The sequence below is a fragment of the Xenopus laevis genome, chromosome 1L, assembly GCF_017654675.1.
Source record: "Xenopus laevis strain J_2021 chromosome 1L, Xenopus_laevis_v10.1, whole genome shotgun sequence".
NCBI lineage: Eukaryota > Metazoa > Chordata > Amphibia > Anura > Pipidae > Xenopus > Xenopus laevis.
The window spans coordinates 204,201,578-204,220,800 of record NC_054371.1 but is presented as its reverse complement, the minus strand read 5'-3'; the positions used below and the strand labels follow the sequence as shown (position 1 = coordinate 204,220,800).

The window sequence follows — 19,223 nt, the reverse complement described above, 5'->3', positions numbered from 1 at the left end:
GATCCAAACTAAGATATAATTAATCCTTATTGGAAGCAAAACCAGCCTATTGGGTTCATTTAATATTTACATGATTTTCTAGTAGACTTAAGGTATGAAGATCCAAATTATGGAAGATCTGTTATCCAAAAAACACCAGGACCCGAGCATTCTGGATAACAGGTCCCATACCTGTAGAGCAGGGGTCCCCAACCTTTTTCACCCGTGAGCAACATTCAGATGTAAAAAGAGTTGGGGAGCAACACTAGCATGTAAAATGTTTCTGGGAGTGTGCCAAATAAGCTATGATTGGCTATTGGTAGCCTCTATTTGGACTAGCAGCCTACAGGAGGCTCTGTTTGGCAGTATATCTGTTTTTTATACAACCAAAACTTGCCTGCAAGCCTGAAATTCAAAAATAAGCACCTGCTTTGTGGCCACCTGGAGTAACATCCAATGAGTTGGGGAGCAACATGTTACTCATGAGCTACTGGTTGGGGACCACTGCTGTAGAGTAACTGTATCTGTATCTAGAAGTACTACTACAACTTCACTGTACTAGATCTACCTCTGTAGATTGATGGCACCAATTTAAATGCACATGCAATGTCTTTCCATATACTGACTCATGTGTTATGTGTATTCTTTTAGTGTCTTTTGCTTAAAAGTCTTTGCTTGTTATTAATTAAAATAACTTTTTTTTTTTAGGTCCTAAGAAGAGAGAAGGTTGAAGTGCCACTGGTAAGGAACCTATATAATGTAACTATTAATATGCTCCTATTCCTGATCATCATCTCCCATGTCTGCCTATATTCAAGTATTGCTGGTGGAATACGGGGTATAAGTCCATACACCCTGCGGGGTAAAAGTATGCATTGTACAATCTATACACATATCTTTATTCCCTAGTGTGTCTGAAGTCTCCAGTGTGCAGTGTTTCTAAGACAACAACATACATTTATATGGGGTGCTGATTTTGTAGATAAAATGTGATGTAGTCCTTGGGAAAAAGAATTCTAATTAAAGCAGCCATTCTGAGGAGAAAACTTTCATGTTTGCCTGTCCTGCCAGAAGCTAAATGAAAGCCACAGTCAAGTGGCGGTATGTTCAGGTTATTTTAATTGATTTGAAACTGATACATTTTTTTTTTATGTGTTTTCACTTCATTCTTTTTTGTTGCTAGCTGAGCATTCCGCTTACCTCCTTGGGAGTAAATTTAGCCACGCCGTTGGAACCTGTTATACCAACTTTAGCCCCTGTTCTACCAGCTCTGACCCCAGCCATACCGGCAGTTTCTGAGCTTCCACAGCCCCCTCTTATGGGCAATGTGGACCCCACAAAAGTTGACGAAATTAGGAGGACCATATACGTTGGAAACCTAAATTCCCAGGTAATTTTATCAGTGACCGTATTGATCTGTTGATCAGCACTGGGTCTCACAGTTGCTATGTTTACATAACCCAGGCAACTGTCTACCATGACATCGGATGCAACCTTGTTTTTAGGCAAGGTTACAAAATGATGGACTATTAAGCTTTATCCATAGTATATTCAACTGCTAATTATCTTTTGCACAGTGTATTAGTCGCTATTCATGTTTGGTACAGCCACGGACATACATGATGAGTACTGTCTATACACACGTGTTTCATGTGGCCACAGGGTGCCTTGGTGAAGCTGCTTTTTATGCATTTTTTTTTTTTTTACACAAAATGTATATTTCTCTATCGGCCCCTCCTGTCAGTGCAGATGATAGGGGTTTGTTATCCTTCACATCTGGAGGCAGGACAAACTTCTCAACTCCTCTATGTCTGGTGCTGGCTCCTCCTCCTCTTCAGAAGATTATCTTACTAAAGATTTTATTTTATATTAATAATGTTATGTAATGTTCTAGGACAACTAGATTTTAGACTCCAGAGGATTCTATGAGAAGGAATAGCTGAGAAGTCCAAGCACTGGGGCTATTCACTACCTTATAATAAGGAGTAGTACATGGATATACAGGGTTCGCAGAGCACTGTTTAATAGCCCACTCAACAGGTGCCAAAGTGAAGGGTTCGTGAGATATAAAGGGGTTACAGAGCAACCCCCCTCACACAGCAAGTGCACTAAGACGAGCTGGGTTCGTGGAGCAACCCTCCCCCTCCCTGTCTAATAACACAATAGCAAGTGCAGAAGAGTTCACAGAGCAACCAGAAACGGTGGTGAGCTTGGAAAAATCCTTTATTGCTGGACAAGCAAAGAACTTCGACTCTCTCTTCCAACTAGATCACCAACCTAAGGTTGTTGGGTAATGCACCCAACATAGGGGTATATTTATCAAAGAGTGAAGTAAATAGGGAAGTTCCGCCACTAGAGTGAAATTCCGCCACTCTCCATTCATTTCTATGGGATTTATAAAGGCGTATTTATCAAAGGGTGAACTTTCACTTTCACCCATTGATAAATACGCCTTTCAAAATCCCATAGAAATGAATGGAGAGTGGCAGAACATCATTCTTTGATAAATCTACCCCATAGCTCCTAATCTGAACGTGCAGTTCGGAGTTCCTGCCACTTAATTAATAGATAGAAGAGACCAATACGGCCCACATAAGAGAATGGATAAACAGGCAAGCGCGTTTGATTTTATTAGGGCCTAGCGATGTCCATGGCACAGTTAACGACCACAAGATGGCAGTTCACCATCCACTGCAGACAAAAAAAATAAAACATCTACAGGGAAGGCAGCCAACAAAAAGACAGTGAGAACTAATAAATACTTGATGTGCAAACATAACCTTCTCAAGAATCAGGATACTGTATACACGGACTGACAACCACAATGCCCCCCAACAACATAGTGAGGAGCAGGAAACAGAGGTGATTTCTTCACCAAATATAACATTTCAGCAGCACCTACAGCGCAGCTAGAAGCACTAATAGGATGGATTAAGTCTACTATTAAATCTTCTATATCACACAAGGAGAAAACCTCTCGTAAAAGGCAAAGAGATGATTCCTCCTCCTCCATTGCTTCAGATAGATCTGAACTAGACATAGAGGGCAGTAAGGAAGGCAAATTAAGTGAATCTGATCAAAGCACTTCCACACCTGACTGATTCAGCTAAAGAGGTCGGACCGTTACCCATCCAGATGCCATAAAGTCATTACTCAAACAGATGTTAGAAACACTGGAGATTAAGGAAGAGGTTGAAACGCTATCCAACGTGGACAAAGTTCATGGCATTCTAACTAAAAAGAGCAGATATTGGGTATACACACTCAGAAGAGGCCTTGACAAAGTCTATAGTGCCAAAACGTTGGGGCATTCTCATCACTGGCAAGTGTATCTGTCCCTTGTGGGTTGTCTCTTTTTTGCCTTGAACTTATAACTAGGTGGTATGTATATTTTTGGCAATATTGCTGTGTATAAACTGTTCTGTATAAGATATCCGTTTGTTTGCTTTAATTGCTATAATCTGTATAAAATAATTTTTTTAATGCCACCTTTGTTTATACATAGTGTGCGTACCCAATATATGCTGTATATGGTTTTGGGCCACTAATTGTTGGGGTACCCCTGATATATTCTATGTATATCTTCTAAAAAAAAAAAATCTTTGTGTCAAAAGATTTTTTCTTTTTCTACTGCACTTGGAGTGCTCTCCACTGATTTGTATTCTAACCAAAAAGAACAGGACCTTCCCAATATCCAAAACAGGTTATTAACACAGAATGGTCAAAACCATAGCACATATCCCTTTCCTGAGCAGCAGTGTTAGTTTGTTGGACAAACTAGGATGAGGATGCTGCATTCAAAGATCACATGGATCAAAGACAAGTTCCAAGTCCCGAACTATATGTTATTTAGGTTTTTCCAGTTAAGGCATGCCTTATCCGCTCAAGTCAAGGGCCACACCGTAGACACATCCTCGAGACGCATAGAAGATGGGGTGCACAACCCTCAACTCACTAAACCACTGTCTACGTTTTATGCCCAATTAATTTTATCGTACTCAATCTCAGACCTTACTCCTCTTCGTCACTGGTCGCAGGACATTCCTAGTATAACTGAGGAGGTCTGGCTAGATATTCTGGACTCACACCACGAGTATCTGGTTGCAGCTAGAGACAAATTACTACAATTTAAGGTTCTGCATAGGACCTATCTCACTCCCTCCAGATTACATAAAATCTCAATGCAATACTCGGAGGAATGCCCAAAATGCCACCAGACCCCGGCAAATTTTATGCACATGTTTTGGTCATGTGACAAAATCCAACAATTCTGGAACTCTGTTTCTGATTACACATCCGAGGTCATAAGTATCCCAATTAAACCTGACCCATTGATTATGTTACTTAACCAAGTGGAGGAATTGGTCCCAACAAGGGCAACAAGAACTCTCTTAGCAATCTTATATACTACGGCCAAAAAATGTATAGCTATGAAGTGGAAGGCCCAAGACCCTCCATCACTTGGCATGTGGCAGAAGCAAGTTAACTCAGTAATCCCTCTTTACAAGCTGATATATATTAGAAGGGGATGCCCCGAAAAGTTTAAAAGGACATGGGACATGTGGCTAGAGGCTCAACCAACTCTCACAGTATAGGGCAAAATATGCGATTACATGAAGAATATACAGGGATCTAGTTATTCCTAATTTTAGATAACCCCTTTGTAATCTACTAGAAGGTCCACCCCAACTGGTACAGTGAAGCAATGAATCACATAAAGTGCCAAAGATTCTCACATATTCTTTAGTTATCTTAAGCAGGTGTTAAAAATCCCTCCCTGTTAGTTAAGGTATAAGTATGAGTCCTTGTGGCAAGTGGGTATGTAACTCAGTCGCATATACAAACTCCTATACCACCTAACAACCCATTTACCCAATACACAAGGTAGATACAGCAAGGTGTTAGTTTAGCTGAGGCTTATAACCTGTATGTTATACATGCTATCATCGAGTGTACCGTTGCAATATGACTTTGCGATACCTACCTGTGTCATACTGATGTTATTCTGATATACTTAATAAACTTGAATTGTTAAAAAAAAAAAGATCACATGGATCGCAAAATGGAAACCACCCCCCTCAGGAACAATTTCGTGCATGCCACTTCCACCAGCCACAGCATCTCTGGACATGGCCAGGACAGTGATTTTTTTGGCAACTGATCGCAAACCCTCCAGACTCAGACCAGCAGCTGGTATCCGAGCTACAATGGATCAACTCAGCCCTAACTTTCATCGCAGACACAGAGATGGATACTATTAGATTAGCAGTGAAATCATCGACCAATAAGGTTACAGCTAGGAGAGCCCTATGGGTGAGGCAATGTTCAGGGAACTCCACACCCAAATCAAGAGTACTATCCCTCAAATTCATGGGTGAGCAACTGTTTGGGCCCAATCTTAAGCAGGTCTTCTCTGACAGAACAGGCGGTAAGAGCACATTCTTGCCCATGTTCAAGAGGCCACGCAATGATCATTATAATAGATTCCAGAACACCAACCACAGAAGCACCTCACCATCAACATCACGTAGCAGGGGGAAGTTATCATGGCCCACCAGAGCAAGACCACCAGTAAGCCCCCATAAAAATCACATCTGCATGACCCAATGAGAGCAGGCCCAGATGTACAGGCAGGCTACAACACTTCATAGCCACATGGTGGGCCAACACGTCAGATTACGAGGTTCTATCAGTCATACAAGACGGTTACCTTTTTTATCCGGCCCACCACCAAACAGGTTCGTACCATCTACAATACCAAGAGACTATCCAGTAAAACAAGCAGCACTGCCTTCTCACTGCCGGAGTAGTGGCACGAGTTCCCCACTCACAGCAGTTTCGAGGCTATTACTCAAACTTGTTTCTGGTCAAGAAAAAGGAGGGAACATTTGGCTAAGTACTAAACCTAAAAAGCCTCACCCTCTGAGAAAACCGAAGTTCAAGATGAAGTCCACTCAGGTCAGCCCCTTACAGATGGTCCGACTCGCTACTGGTCACATACGGCCCATCGCCAGGGAGGGCAGTATCGAAGTGGACAATTGCCGGATGGCTCAATAGCACAATTAACCACGCCTATACCAAGTACAAACCAGTCCGAATATAGGTTACGGCAACCACTCCACAAGGGCGACTAGAATTAGAAGAACAGATATGCCAGGCAGCCACATGGGAGTCAATGCACACATTCACTATGTTTTATAGCCTCATATATTCAGCACAGGCAGTCTACATACACAAGGTGCTGCAAGCTGTCATAACTTCTTGGGACTAAAGACCCACCCTACAGGGGACAGCTTTGACAAGAAGGGCCGCTAGAGAAAGGGGGATTTTGGATTTACCGAAAATCCTTTTCTCGTGCACCTGGACTGTTGGTGCAGTAAGTCCAACCCTGTCTGATTAGGTTATGCAGCATGCTTCTTGTTATGCCTTCTATTCTACCATCAACTCTTCCTCTTCGTTGCTGCTGTCTCCTTTACTTTGCAACAAACTGAAGAGGAGGAGGAGCCAGCCCAAAGCATAGAGAGGAGTTGAGAAGTTTGTCCTGCGTCCAGATATGAAGGCAAACAAACCCATACCTCGCAACTGTTTTTAGAGGGACAGGCCCTCTTTTGACAGCTCAACCCGCAGTCCCTCATTTATACTGAAAAGTCTCGCTTTTCTGTGCACTGAACAGCCAGAAAAAGAAACAAAGTTTCTAACTTAATTGGCTTTTGGCAGAGAGCCCAGAACAGCCACAGCAGCAGATAAGATACTTTGTAACAATTTCGAGATAATCAAATAAGTAATGGTAACAATATAAGATAACAGGTCCCTTGGGAGAAGTTAGACTCACAGCTTAAAGGGCAATTCACCTTCGTTAGCAAAACTGTAATAACTAGAAAAAAAAAGAAATATGTTCAAACTTTCATAACCTGCCAAATTTTGTAAATTGAACATGGTAATTAGGGGGTGTGGCCACAAAATGGACATGGTCATAAAAAAATTTGCCGCTCTACGAGTGCCAACTTTTTTGCCCTTCTTTTTCTTTCCAAGATTTTGGGAGGTATGCAAACCCCTAATTTGTGCACTGACAGGCCGAGCCTACTAGAAAAGGATTTTTTTAGTAAGTCAAAATCCCACTTTTTTGTTACCCAACTCATGGCACATCTGAAGATCTAAGCTGTAAATGCAGCAAATCCCTGAGAGCCGTACATACCCATACTGAGACAATTTAACCCATACCTTCTGGGTATGTTTTGCACCACTTGGGGCTGTTCAGAAGACTGTCCAGATGGAAAATCTGTGAATCGGAGGCACAGCAAATTGGCTGATTAAGTGGTTACAGTTTTTTAAACCCCCTAGGAGTCAGAATCCAGATGCAAAAACACTAATATTGGGTACCAGAGTACCCAAATCCAGCTAAAAAAGGAAAATAAAAATACATTGCAGTGACCATGTATCTATGTAACTTGCTATTTTGATTTCAAGTGGAGGATACCATTAAAGGAGAAGGAAAGGCTTGCAGCACTTGGGGGTGCCAAATGTTAGGCACCCCCTAGTGATTGTATTTACTAACCTGAAACCTCGGGCTGGTGTTCCTATCAGCAGAAAACTGCACCGGCCCGGGGTTATACCAGTGAGCACCACAGAGTGATCCACTTCCGACTTCAAATTTCCTGGGGCAAACACATGCGCAGTAAAAGAATGAAATAGCTGACTTTTTAGTTAAAGCTCAGTTTTTTGTTCTACTGCGCATGCGCCGCCATGCGAAGACAGAAGAAGACGGAAGAAGATCGCTCCGTGGTGCTCACTGGTATAACCCAGGCCCGGTACAGTTTTCTGCTGATAGGAGCACCGGCCTGGGGTTTCAGGTAACTACAATCCTTGTCCTTTAAGCAAATAGAATGCTCAGGAATGCTACTCTTATGGTTCTATAACAGATCACAGTGGCCCTGTATTTGGTAATGCTTTCATTTGTATTGTTTAACACTTTGACTGTTCCAGACCACAACAGCAGATCAGCTGCTGGAGTTCTTTAAGCAAGTCGGCGATGTTCGATTTGTACGGATGGCTGGAGATGAGACACAGCCCACGCGGTTCGCTTTCGTCGAGTTTTCCGATCAAAATTCCGTGACCCGAGCGCTTACCTTCAATGGCGTTATGTTTGGCGATCGGCCACTTAAGTAAGTTACACAGTAACTGGTTTTGTTATTTGTTTGACTGATTTGCTGCAGTTTATGTCTAGACATCATCCAGTATAAACAAATATTGTAGCATGAGAACAATTTCATATTATTATTATTATTATTGTGTATTTTTAGCGTGACAACATATTAACTGATTATAGTTTGGAAATAGGGCTGCAAATTGAAACTGTAAACAGAATGGTGAGCTATGCAGACAACCTCATCACTACAAGCCATCTTTATAAAATCATAAAAACAAGGCTGTCAGACCTGGGATAATCAAAGCTGATGAATGGCATATAAATGTTGGCCAGTTTGGCAGCATATTTGCACTCAGAATCCCTTTGCCAGTTGATTTGCACCCAAAATGATACTGTGTTGCATTGAGAGTATAGTAGAATCCATTATATTTACCATTGTGTATGCAAAAGTGAAGTTGGGGAGAAAATTGAGTTTCATATTCATGAAAAAAAGTAAGGTTCAGTGCAGAAAAGAGTGCAAAATTAGTTACTAAAGCTTAGTAGATATTAGGGATGCGGGATTCGGCCTTTTTCAGCAGGATTCGGATGTGGCCGAATACTTCTGCCCGTCTGAATCCTAATTTGCATATGCAAATTAGGGGCAGGAGGGCAACGTATGACTTTTTGTCACAAAACAAGGTAGTTAAAATAGTTTTTCCCATCATATGCAAATTAGGATTCTGTTAGGTATTCGGGCAAATCTTTCGCAAAGGGAGTTCGGCCGAATCCAAAATAGTGGATTTGGTGCATCCCTTCGGTGCTTGTTTCAGCTTCTAACTAATTGGGCAGATCAATGGCCAGTTTGTCTGCACTCACCTGTAGCTTCATTGGCCCAGTACATTAATATAACAAACCAATGATCATATTTGAGTGACAATACAGACATCAGATAAATGGATTAACCATCTTGCCTATTAGGAGTCCACACATTCCAATTAGACCAATGCCAGGCAGTTTGGTTGAAAATCAGCACCTTCAAAGAAGCTGGGGGGCAAAAGCAACAGTGAAATACTCATACATTTACTTGTGCCGTTATTCAGTGGAAACATGACAAACTGAAGGGAGAATGGCAGCCTTTTGGAGTCCAGGGTCTGTTTGCTGTCCATATGGTGCTAAAAGGAGCTATCTCTTTATACAGAATAAATCACTCAAACAATGCAATTGTAAAGCCGCCTGAGATGACTCCTCAAGCTGCAGCGAAAGAACTGGAGGAAGTGATGAAGCGAGTAAGGGAAGCGCAGTCCTTCATTTCAGCGGCTATTGAACCAGGTACTTCACTTGTTACCCTTAGGGGCAGATTTATTAAGGGTTGAGTTGTGTTTTCCATGAAAAATTCGAGTTTCAAGGTTTTTTTTTGTTGTTGAGATTTTTAATACCCTGACCCTGGAAATAGCTCAAATAACACCATCTAAAACCTGTCAAGATCATGTAGAAGTCAATGGCAGAAGTTCCTTCAACCATTTGAAGATTGATAGTTTTTGGGTTTATTTCAGTGGATTTCACTCAAAAACCCAATCAATTGGAGCAATTCGAGGTTTTTTTGTGCCAAAAACTTAAGGTGGCCATACACGGGCAGATAATGCTGCCGATATCGGTCGTTTAGATCAATTTAACAGCTAATCTGCCCGTGTATGGAGGCTTCCGACGGGTCTTTCCGATCGATATCTGTACATGATATTGATTGGGAAGGTTTGATTTTTCTCCCAACCATCCCGTCGGAGCCCATTGCGCTCGTCGTGATCCAATCGTTCGGCCATAGGGCCGAACGTTCAGATTACCCCCGATATAGCCCTGGCGTTAGTGGCATATCAGGAAAAAAATCTGCTCGTTTGGCCATGTCGCCAAACAAGCGGATCTTATAGTGTATGGCCACCTTTATTCAGGTTTCGCAACTCAAACTCACTGATTCGAGTTTTTTTACATTCACGTTTTTTCTTAAAGGAGACGGAAAGCTAGCAAAGCAGTTTATTGCCAATAGATCGGCCACAATAGTGCAAGCTATAATATTTCTGCAGAATGCTTTTCCATACCTGAGTAAACAGCTCTAGAAGCTCTCTTTATGTTTAGGATAGCAGCTGCCATATTAGCTTGGCGTGACATCACTTCCTGCCTGAGTCTCTCCCTGCTCACTCATAGCTCTGGGCTCAGATTACAGCAGGGAGGAAAGGGGGGAGAAGGAGAGAGGAGCAAACTGAGCATGCTCAAGCCCTAGCCCTGGAGGTTTAAGCTGAAGGCAGGAAGTCTGATACAGAAGCCCATGAGTACACAATAGAAGGAAAGAAATGTGGTGTTTCTTTTGACAGAGGACTCAGAGCAGCACTACTTTGAGGGTTTACTGGTGTATTCATATAGACCTTTCTGATAAAGCTTACTTAATTTTAGCCTTTCCTTCTCCTTTAAATAAGAAACAGAAGTTCATTCAAGGTTGAAAAAAGCTCACATAGCTCTGAAATTTGACCTTTGATAAATAACCTCCTTAATGTTAATATCTTTCTTAATGTATATGTTATCTAAATGTATGGTGTTATAATATACCCCATGTAAGTATCCGGTAATGTGAACATTTATACATGGATTAAATGAAGGTACCTCTGGTGGTGGTGTTTTTTTATTGCACAATAAATGTCTAATTCTGCCAATAGAATATGTAGTTATGTTATTTCTGGCTGTTTTTGGGATAGATCAGGGGTCCCCAACATTTTTCACCCATGAGCAACATTCAGATGTAAAAAGAGTTGAGGCGCAACACAAGCATGAAAAAAGTTCCTGGGGTGCCAAATAAGGGCTGTGATTGGTTATTTGGTAGCCCCTATGTGGACTGTCAGCCTACAGAGACTCTGTTTGGCAGTGCACCTGGTTTTTATTCAACCAAAACTTTCCCCAGGAATTCAAAAATAAGCCCCTGCTTTGAGGCCACTGGGAGCAACATCCAAGGGGTTGGGGATCAACATGTTACTCACAAGATACTGATTGGGGATCACTGGTATACATCACGCTCCATGTTCTTTCTGCCCATACAAGCACAGTGCTTCTTTACATGTTCTGAGTGTGTTTATGCTGATATACATTTCTATTCAGACACAGAAAAACCAGATGAGAAAAGCATAAAGGAGCACTCCAAAACTCGTTCCCGATCTCGCTCCAAGTCGCGTTCCAGAAGGAAAAGGTCACATTCAAAGCACAGGTGAGAAGAGACTCTTCATTGGAATTTGCCTGGTAAAGATTTCAGTGACTAGAGTTTAATAGGAAACAGTTTCAGGTGGGGGTAGTTATATTATTTTTCTTTTAATGCTATTAATGCAATTAGCTGCCTCAGAGTGTCACCAACATCACCATTTTTGTCTGCTAAACTAGTGACAGACAACAAATAGAAGAATTTGTCTAGAAATGTGGTGCCTTATGTTTTGGGCTTCTTTAACTAGACAAGGTGACCACAACTACATTAACCAAAAACAGTTTGAAAATAATGAATTGAAGCTGGCATATAGCTGTAGAATAGCTTTTAAATACAATCCAAAATTAAGAATTGTTCTTAGAAACAGAATTGCTTCTGCCATATCCTCCTCCATAGAAGCTCTTAAATCTGCTTTGATTACTTTTAGTTTTTGCATTTAAGGAGTCGGTACATTTTTGGCGACTCTGACTCCAGATACCCCAAGACTTCAACTCCACAGTATTAGAGAGTATCCACACCAGAGTTCCTTTTACAAGTGTGAACATTTTCAGTGGAAGATTTGCAAAGAGCAGTTACTAACTGGAGGTTTCCTTGTTTTTAATAACAGAAGCCACTCACGTAACCGATCACCTTCCAGGCACAAAGAACGACGCAGGTCGAAAAGCCCGCATAAGAAGCGCTCTAGGTCTAAAGACCGTCGCAGGTCGAGAAGCCGCTCACGCTCCAGGTATTTAAGTTTGCCCAAAACCTACTCATCAAACATATTGAGGCAAAAGAGCAACTTTGCATGTTCAGTTCAGGCACACGTGGCTTAGGGGTCCTTGAGCTTGAAGAACTGAATATCTGGTTTTAAAAAAGAGCTTCTCCTGCTCCAGGGACTTACTCCCTCCCTGTCCCCTTGGCTTCAAATTAAATGATTTGAGTAGGGGATGCAAGTAGTTGCCAATGTCCTGCTGCAAACATTAAAGGTGGCCATACACGGGCAGATAAAGCTGCCGATATTGGTCCTTTGTGGGGGCTTCCGACGGGTCTTGCCGATCGATATCTGGCAACCATATAGATCGGGAAGTCTTAATTTTTCCGCCGACCGACCCGTCGGAGCCCATTGCTCCTCGTTGTAATCCGATCGTTCAGCCCTAGGGCCGAATGTTCGGATTACCATGGGGCATATTGTGAAAGATCTACTCGTTTGGCAGTGTCACCAGACGAGTGGATCTCTGCATGTATGGTCATCTTAAAGGTGGCCATAGACGCACAGATAATATCGTACAAAACAAATTTATTGGCAGAAGACTTGATATCGGTTGGCTCGTCGATCGGGCTGGGTGGAAAATTTTGATTGGGTGCCTTGGAAGGGACCCAAACATCGTCCATTGTTAGTGCTGAATCGTCACATACAGGTAGAATTCTATTGTTTCTACCTGTATATCTGATGATTCAGCTCTACACGTGTGTATTGAAACGAACAATCTTTCTTGGGAAAAATCTTTTCCAAGAAAGATCATAATTGTTACGTCTATAGCCACCTTAAGGCTTTGCCAGCTATAAGCATTACTTACAGATTTTTTATAGTTAGCACAAGCTAGCACGGTCACTTACAGACACACAATGACATCACTATATCAGTATATTCTTTGTAAAGTACCGCTGAATATGTCATCACAATATAGATAATAATTCAGATAGGCCCACCCTCTGCTTTCTTCCTTCAAGGAAGTTAAAGTGTTATTTGCCTAATAATTCAGCAGATAAAACTCATTGCACTGGCTGAGCTGAAAGGTTTTATGTGTCTGTTTGATTTCCCTGATCATTCTGCAGGGACAAAAAGAAAGAGAAAGAATACAAGAGTAAAGTCCGGGAAAAAGAGAGGCTGAAAGACAAGTATGATAAAAGAAGGAAAGAGAAAAGGTCCAGAAATCCTTCCAAGAGCAGCTCTTCTGTTAAAAGGTCTCAAAGTACCAGCAGGTATGTGGCCAGAGTTAGCAGAGAATATTCTCCTACTGTCTGTCATTGCCCTGTCCTGCTCCATTTCTCCTCCCAGGGGAATTTTTTCTAAAAATATATCAAAATTGAATTTCTTTTTTCTTCTCAGAGAGAGGCGCAAAAGGAGGAGCAGGAGTCTTTCAAAATCGCCAAGAAGTTCCAAAACAGTAAAAAAGTCTTCTAGATCTCCATCTCCTAGGAGGTAGGATATTCTGGGATGACATTTATCTACAGGAGATTTTATATATTGACCTGTGATCTGTGTGTTGTAGTTGAGTGTAATATGCAAGTACACAAATGTTTGATCTGTTGAACTGTGTCAAGAGCACCATGGAATAATGCTTGGGATCACCCCGTTTGTTGCATAAAAGGTATCGGCTTTTCATTTATTGTTGATTACATAAATGCTAAAATTTTGTATTTGGGATATCTTTTAGCAAATCAAAGAAAGAGAAAAAAAGAGGGAAAGAACTTGACCACAGCAGTAACAGACATGAGAGGAATCACTCAGTATCCCAGAAACGTAAAGACCAAGAGATGAAGGAAGCAGCTGATCAGTATGACACTAAGCTAACTGTAAGTACACAATGGCCTCTATAGGACACTGTCCATAAATGGGAGGTCACCTTAAAACTAACTATGCACATAATGCTGCACTGGAAGGCTACCTCTGGACCAACAGTCAGGCTAGATCTTATCTGGAAAGCTACAACTTTATACAAATTAACATATATGAGAACAACTGTCTTGATAAATTTCATAAAGTATGGGGTGCTTGTTTAGACCTTGAAGAAGACCCCACCCAAGGGAGCAAGGCCACGTACCCAAATCTTCCCAAATCAGTAGCCTGGTAACCAACTCCCCATCCCATGATATTACCCCCGTGACGCTCTTCTATGCCACTAGTGTTATATTCAGCCGACAACCCCTAGTTACACCTTAAGGGACCCGACAAGCCCTAGACACGCCTTAAGGGACCCGAAAACCCCTAGCCACACCTTAAGGGACTCGACAACCCCTAGATACGCCTTAAGGGACTCGACAACCCCTAGACATGCCTTAAGTGACCCAACAACCCCTAGACACGTCTTAAGGGACCCAACAACCCCTAGACATGTCTTAAAAGACCCAACAAGCCCTAGACATGCCTTAAGGGACCCAACAACCCCTAGACACGACTTAAGGGACCCGACAACCCCTAGATATGTCTTTAAATACCGAACAACCCCTAGACATGCCTTAAGGGACCTGACAACCCCTAGACATGTCTTAAAAGATCCGACAACCCCAAGACACGTCTTAAGGGACCCGACAACCCCTAGACATGTCTTAAGGGATCCGGCAACCCCCTAAACATGTCTTAAAAGACTCGACAACCCCTAGACATGCCTTAAGTGACCCAACAACCCCTAGACACGTCTAAAGGGACCCAACAACCCCTAGACATGTCTTAAGGGACCTGACAACCCCTAGACATTTCTTAAAAGATCCGACAACCCCTAGACACGTCTTAAGGGACCCCACATCGTCCACAAGGTTGTGGTGCAAATGATTAAAGAAATAAATAAAATAAATGGGCACTCCACACAATATTTAGTGTAATCTGTTTATTGTTAGTGATGTTCTGTAAAACAACTAAACTCAGAAATGTACTACCATACCACTGTGTTTAATACTTTTCTTTTCTGTACATTTCAATAAACAGAATTGTTAAAAAAAACTGCACATAATGTAGTCAGTGATGTCAATTAGGAGATTCCCTAAACGCTTTTCCTTTTACATTAAATATTTTTTTCAATTCTATGAATAGCATTTTGTACACTAATATCCTGAATGTGTTACTGTAGCGCCCCCTGCTGCTCGGCCCAAACAAGGAGCAGACAGAATGGCAAACGCTACATTTACTAAAGCAGGAGTTGCCTCCTAAATATATGTTGGTTTTATCCTGCTCTCATTAGTTGTTCCCTTTTTAATTGAACCATTCTGCTTGCCAGGAAACGGATCACATTAAAGATGAACGGAATAACATGAAGGAAGCTCTCCGCGATAAAGGGAATTCACAGCACAATGGGGACTGTCAAGTTACAGAAGAAAGCCCCCCACAGACAGAGGAAATGGCAAGCTCATCGTCCTAGTGGCAACCTGGAGCTAAAAACTATGGTTCTGTTTTAATGTTGACGTCCCGCTGGCACTCTTATGTGACCGTATGTGACGCCCAGAATGTAAGCTCCTCCGGCGCATCCTTTTCTCTAGTATTGTATGTTTGCCACAGTGTTGGCTTGTGTCTGGAGCTGCTTAACAAGTGGACTGATGAAACTGTTCATTCTATCACAGAATCCGAAGGCATTTTCCATGACATCAGCAGACGTTACAGAACACTTCTTTATCGGCACCAGACATCATTCTTTTCCATTGGTGTTTCTTTTGTGACTTTGAAACAGTTGCAGGAATTACTGGTAAAGAGACTGGTCCTTTTTATTTAATTTTATGTATGTTTGGGCACTCTCCCTACTACTTTGAGCTTTAATATGTTTAGGAATGATCGGCAGTTGGACACAAAATATTGCATCAAAAAGATCTTATTTTTTTTAACCAAGTAAATGAAGTAGCAATAAACAATGCAGCTAACTTGTTCCGTTAAATCCATATAATACGGGAATCCTGCAAGGCAATGACCACGCTGAATGTGACGCAGAGGCTGACACTTCTTTGTAAAAACAAGAGTCTGTCAGGTTCTGAAAGACTGTCAGGGACATGTTGCAGCTCCCAGCAGCTATAGAAGTCCATGGGTTAGACATACGTGGTCTTGTCCAATTAAAATATTCAAGTGCCCGTTCAAGGAATAATCATCGTTACTGAGCACCTTCTGCAAGTGTTTTACACATTATTCTTTCAAGGACTTGAAAATATTCTGCCGATATCCGTCATTAAAACCTAATGTAAATACCCGTCTCTGCCGTTGTTTTTTATCTCTGACTTTCATTAACTCCAAGGTGACATAATTATCACTACTTTAGGCTTGTGCCATTTGGGTTTCTTCTAGAATTCCACAAATGGAAATGATTGCTTCAGATGGAGACGTCGGCCTTTAAAGGAGAATTCAACCCTTAATAAAAATAAACCCTACCCTGGGTAGACCTCCCTCCCCCCAGCCTACCTGCCCCCCGGGGCAAATGGCCCTAATTATTTACTCACCCCTCCATGCGGATTCTGGCCTCAGAGTTCACGGCAGCCATATTCTAATTCGTGTATTGACGGCATTTCTGCGCATGAGCTGAAAGTCACAAAATTTTTTCGGAAATTGCACATGTGCATTGATTCGGGACTAGAAATTGACTCCAACTGCGCATGCACTGAAACTTCTGAAAAAGCCCGAACAAAGAAGATGGCTGCCGTGAATGCTGAGGCCAAGGTAGGGGAGAGGGTTTTTTTTTTTATTACAGGTTGAATTCTCCTTTAAAGGAGAATTCAACCCTACACTTAAAAAACCCTACCCTACATAGACCCCCCTCCCCCCAAGCCTAAGTGTTACCCCGGACAAATGCCCCTAATGTTTTACTTACCCCTCGGTGCAGATTCAGGCATTGGAGTTCATGGGCGCCATCTTAGGCCAATTCATTCATCTTCGGAATGAGACCGTCATGGTGCATGCGCAGTTGGAGCAATTTTCTCCCCTGAACTCTGATGTCTGAATCTGCACTGAGGGGTAAGTAAAACGTTAGGGGCCCAGGGTAACACTTGGGGGGGACGGGGGTCTATGTAGGATAGCGATTTTTCAAGTTTAGGGTTGAATTCTCCTTTTAATATGTTGGCAGCTGTGTCTGATCATGAGGTTTTCTTCATTGCTTTTATTTTTTAATAACTGAAATTTTATTAAGCCTTTATCTTATAACAACAACAATTTATATATAACAACACACACCATGGAGTATAGGGTATAAAGAGGAGAGGGTGGGGAAGGGTGGTTAAAATAAAAGGTTCATCAAAATAACAGAAAGACACAAGTATTAGGGCTATGAGTCCAATGCATTTCTTTTATTTTAAAGGGGCAACACAAAAACCTGTGATGAGCACAAATATGAAGGCCTTGTAATTAACTTGCTTCTGACATTGATCAAAGTGTGGATGGGAAATATAGAGTGTAGTGTGCTGACTATAGTTTCTTTATAGATTCTGCACTCTGTGGCAGTTACACAGTTTAATTAACATATCTATATGGGAGTTTATATCTTTATTATAGTGAGGGCCATTGACATTTAAACTTTCTCTGAGCAATTTTGGGAATTGCGGATGGTTAATCATAGGGATGCACCGAATCCACGATTAGGCCAGTATTCAGCCTTTTTCAGCAGGATTCAGATTTGTCCGAATCCTTCTGCCCAGCCAAACCGAATCTGAATCCTAATTTGCATATGCAAATTAGGGGTGGGGAGGGAAATCACAAGACTTTTTGTCACAAAATAAGGAAATAAAATTTTTTTCCCCTTCCCGTCTCCAAATTTGCATACGCAAATTAAGATTCGATTCAGTATTCGACCAAATCTTTTGAATGATTTGGGGGTTCGGCCGAATCCAAAAAAGTGAATTCGGTGCATCCCTAGTTAATTATAAGGTCAGTAACTGACTGTATTCAGGTATGGGACCTGTTATCCAGAATGCTCGGAACCTGGAATGTTTCAGATAAAGGATCTTTCTGTAATTTGGATCTTCATACCTTAAGTCTCCTAGAAAATCATGTAAACATTACATAAAACCAGGTTTTTCTATTAATACAGAGAAAAAGAAAATAATTTTTCAAAATTTGGATTATTTGGATAAAATGGACCTTCCCATAATTCAAAGCTTTTTGGATAACGAGTTTACAGATAACAGATCCCATACCTGTATGGCAAATTCTTAGCAACTTTACACTTGGTCTTGATTCTTTATTTTTAATTTATTCTTATAGCCAAAAAATTGTTACATTTTATTACTTATCTTTTTCTTCAGGCCCTCCCCTATTCATATTGCAGTCTCTCATTCAAACCATTATTGTCTTATAAAGCAGCCTATGAGAGATGGCCTTTCCGTAATTGGGAGCTTTCTGAATAGCGGGTTTCCGGGGGAACAAATCCCATACCTTGTGAAATGGGGGATCAAGTCCACAGCCACACATGAACCTCGCTGGATGGAATTGTTTTTAGCTAAACTATAAGTGACCTCAAGCAGCAATCAATGAGCTACTGGCTATTTAGGCTATAGGTTGAAGCAGAGACATATTGAAAGAATTAGTGATGTACAAAACAAGCACTTTTTGGGGGGTTGAAATTACTATTTCAATACTATCTATATTTTCAAAAGTACACACTAAGTGAACGTTATGTGTAAATAGTTCTAGGGCCGTTTATTGTAACTGGATCAGTTAATACCCTCTCCTCCTTATCTGTAAAGCTGATACACAGATGACAGTTAATGACAGTTAATAGAAGGGAAGGCCTTATTAATAGAAGCCAGGCATGTACCTAAGTATATCCCTCCTCCTCTGCTGCCCTGAATGTTGCTTCTCATCATAGATTCTCTAGTACAATTGGTGTCCATAAGACTTTGTTTTGTGTCTGTTTGGAAAGCAACAACTATGGGATAATGTTGGCACAAGGGTTGGAGTCTGTAAATAAAAATATTCTACATGGGTATGGGATCTGTTATCTGGAAACCCGTTATTCAGAAAGGTTGTCTCCCATAGACTCCATTTTATCCAAATTTTAAAAAAAATTATTTCCTTTTTACTGTTTAGGTATGGGATTTGTGATCTGGAAACCCATTATCCAGAAAGCTATGAATAACGGAAAGGTTGTCACCCATAGACTCCATTTTATCCAAATAATCCAAATTTTAAAAAACGATTTCCTTTTTCTCTGTACA

At 41.3% G+C, this 19,223-nt stretch overlaps 1 protein-coding gene across 2 annotated transcripts in view; it reads left to right on the top strand.

The window, feature by feature from the left end:
• Positions 1 to 16,266, top strand: part of LOC108718083 (splicing regulatory glutamine/lysine-rich protein 1) — a 41,437-nt gene extending 25,171 nt beyond the window's left edge. The window contains exons 4-14 of one of the 2 annotated variants that reach the window (XR_001935967.2): positions 688 to 720; positions 1,163 to 1,369; positions 7,963 to 8,141; positions 9,303 to 9,433; positions 11,243 to 11,348; positions 11,947 to 12,066; positions 13,158 to 13,304; positions 13,432 to 13,524; positions 13,760 to 13,898; positions 15,317 to 15,544; positions 15,657 to 16,266. Coding sequence is in view for 1 of the 2 variants with exons in the window: in XM_018265680.2 (XP_018121169.1) it covers positions 688 to 720; positions 1,163 to 1,369; positions 7,963 to 8,141; positions 9,303 to 9,433; positions 11,243 to 11,348; positions 11,947 to 12,066; positions 13,158 to 13,304; positions 13,432 to 13,524; positions 13,760 to 13,898; positions 15,317 to 15,457 (1,296 nt within the window). In the remaining variant the exon portion in view is untranslated. Of the gene's footprint in view, positions 1 to 687; positions 721 to 1,162; positions 1,370 to 7,962; positions 8,142 to 9,302; positions 9,434 to 11,242; positions 11,349 to 11,946; positions 12,067 to 13,157; positions 13,305 to 13,431; positions 13,525 to 13,759; positions 13,899 to 15,316 lie in introns of both variants that reach the window. The other variant, XM_018265680.2, reaches the window with a different exon arrangement.
• Positions 16,267 to 19,223: the final 2,957 nt, after the last annotated feature.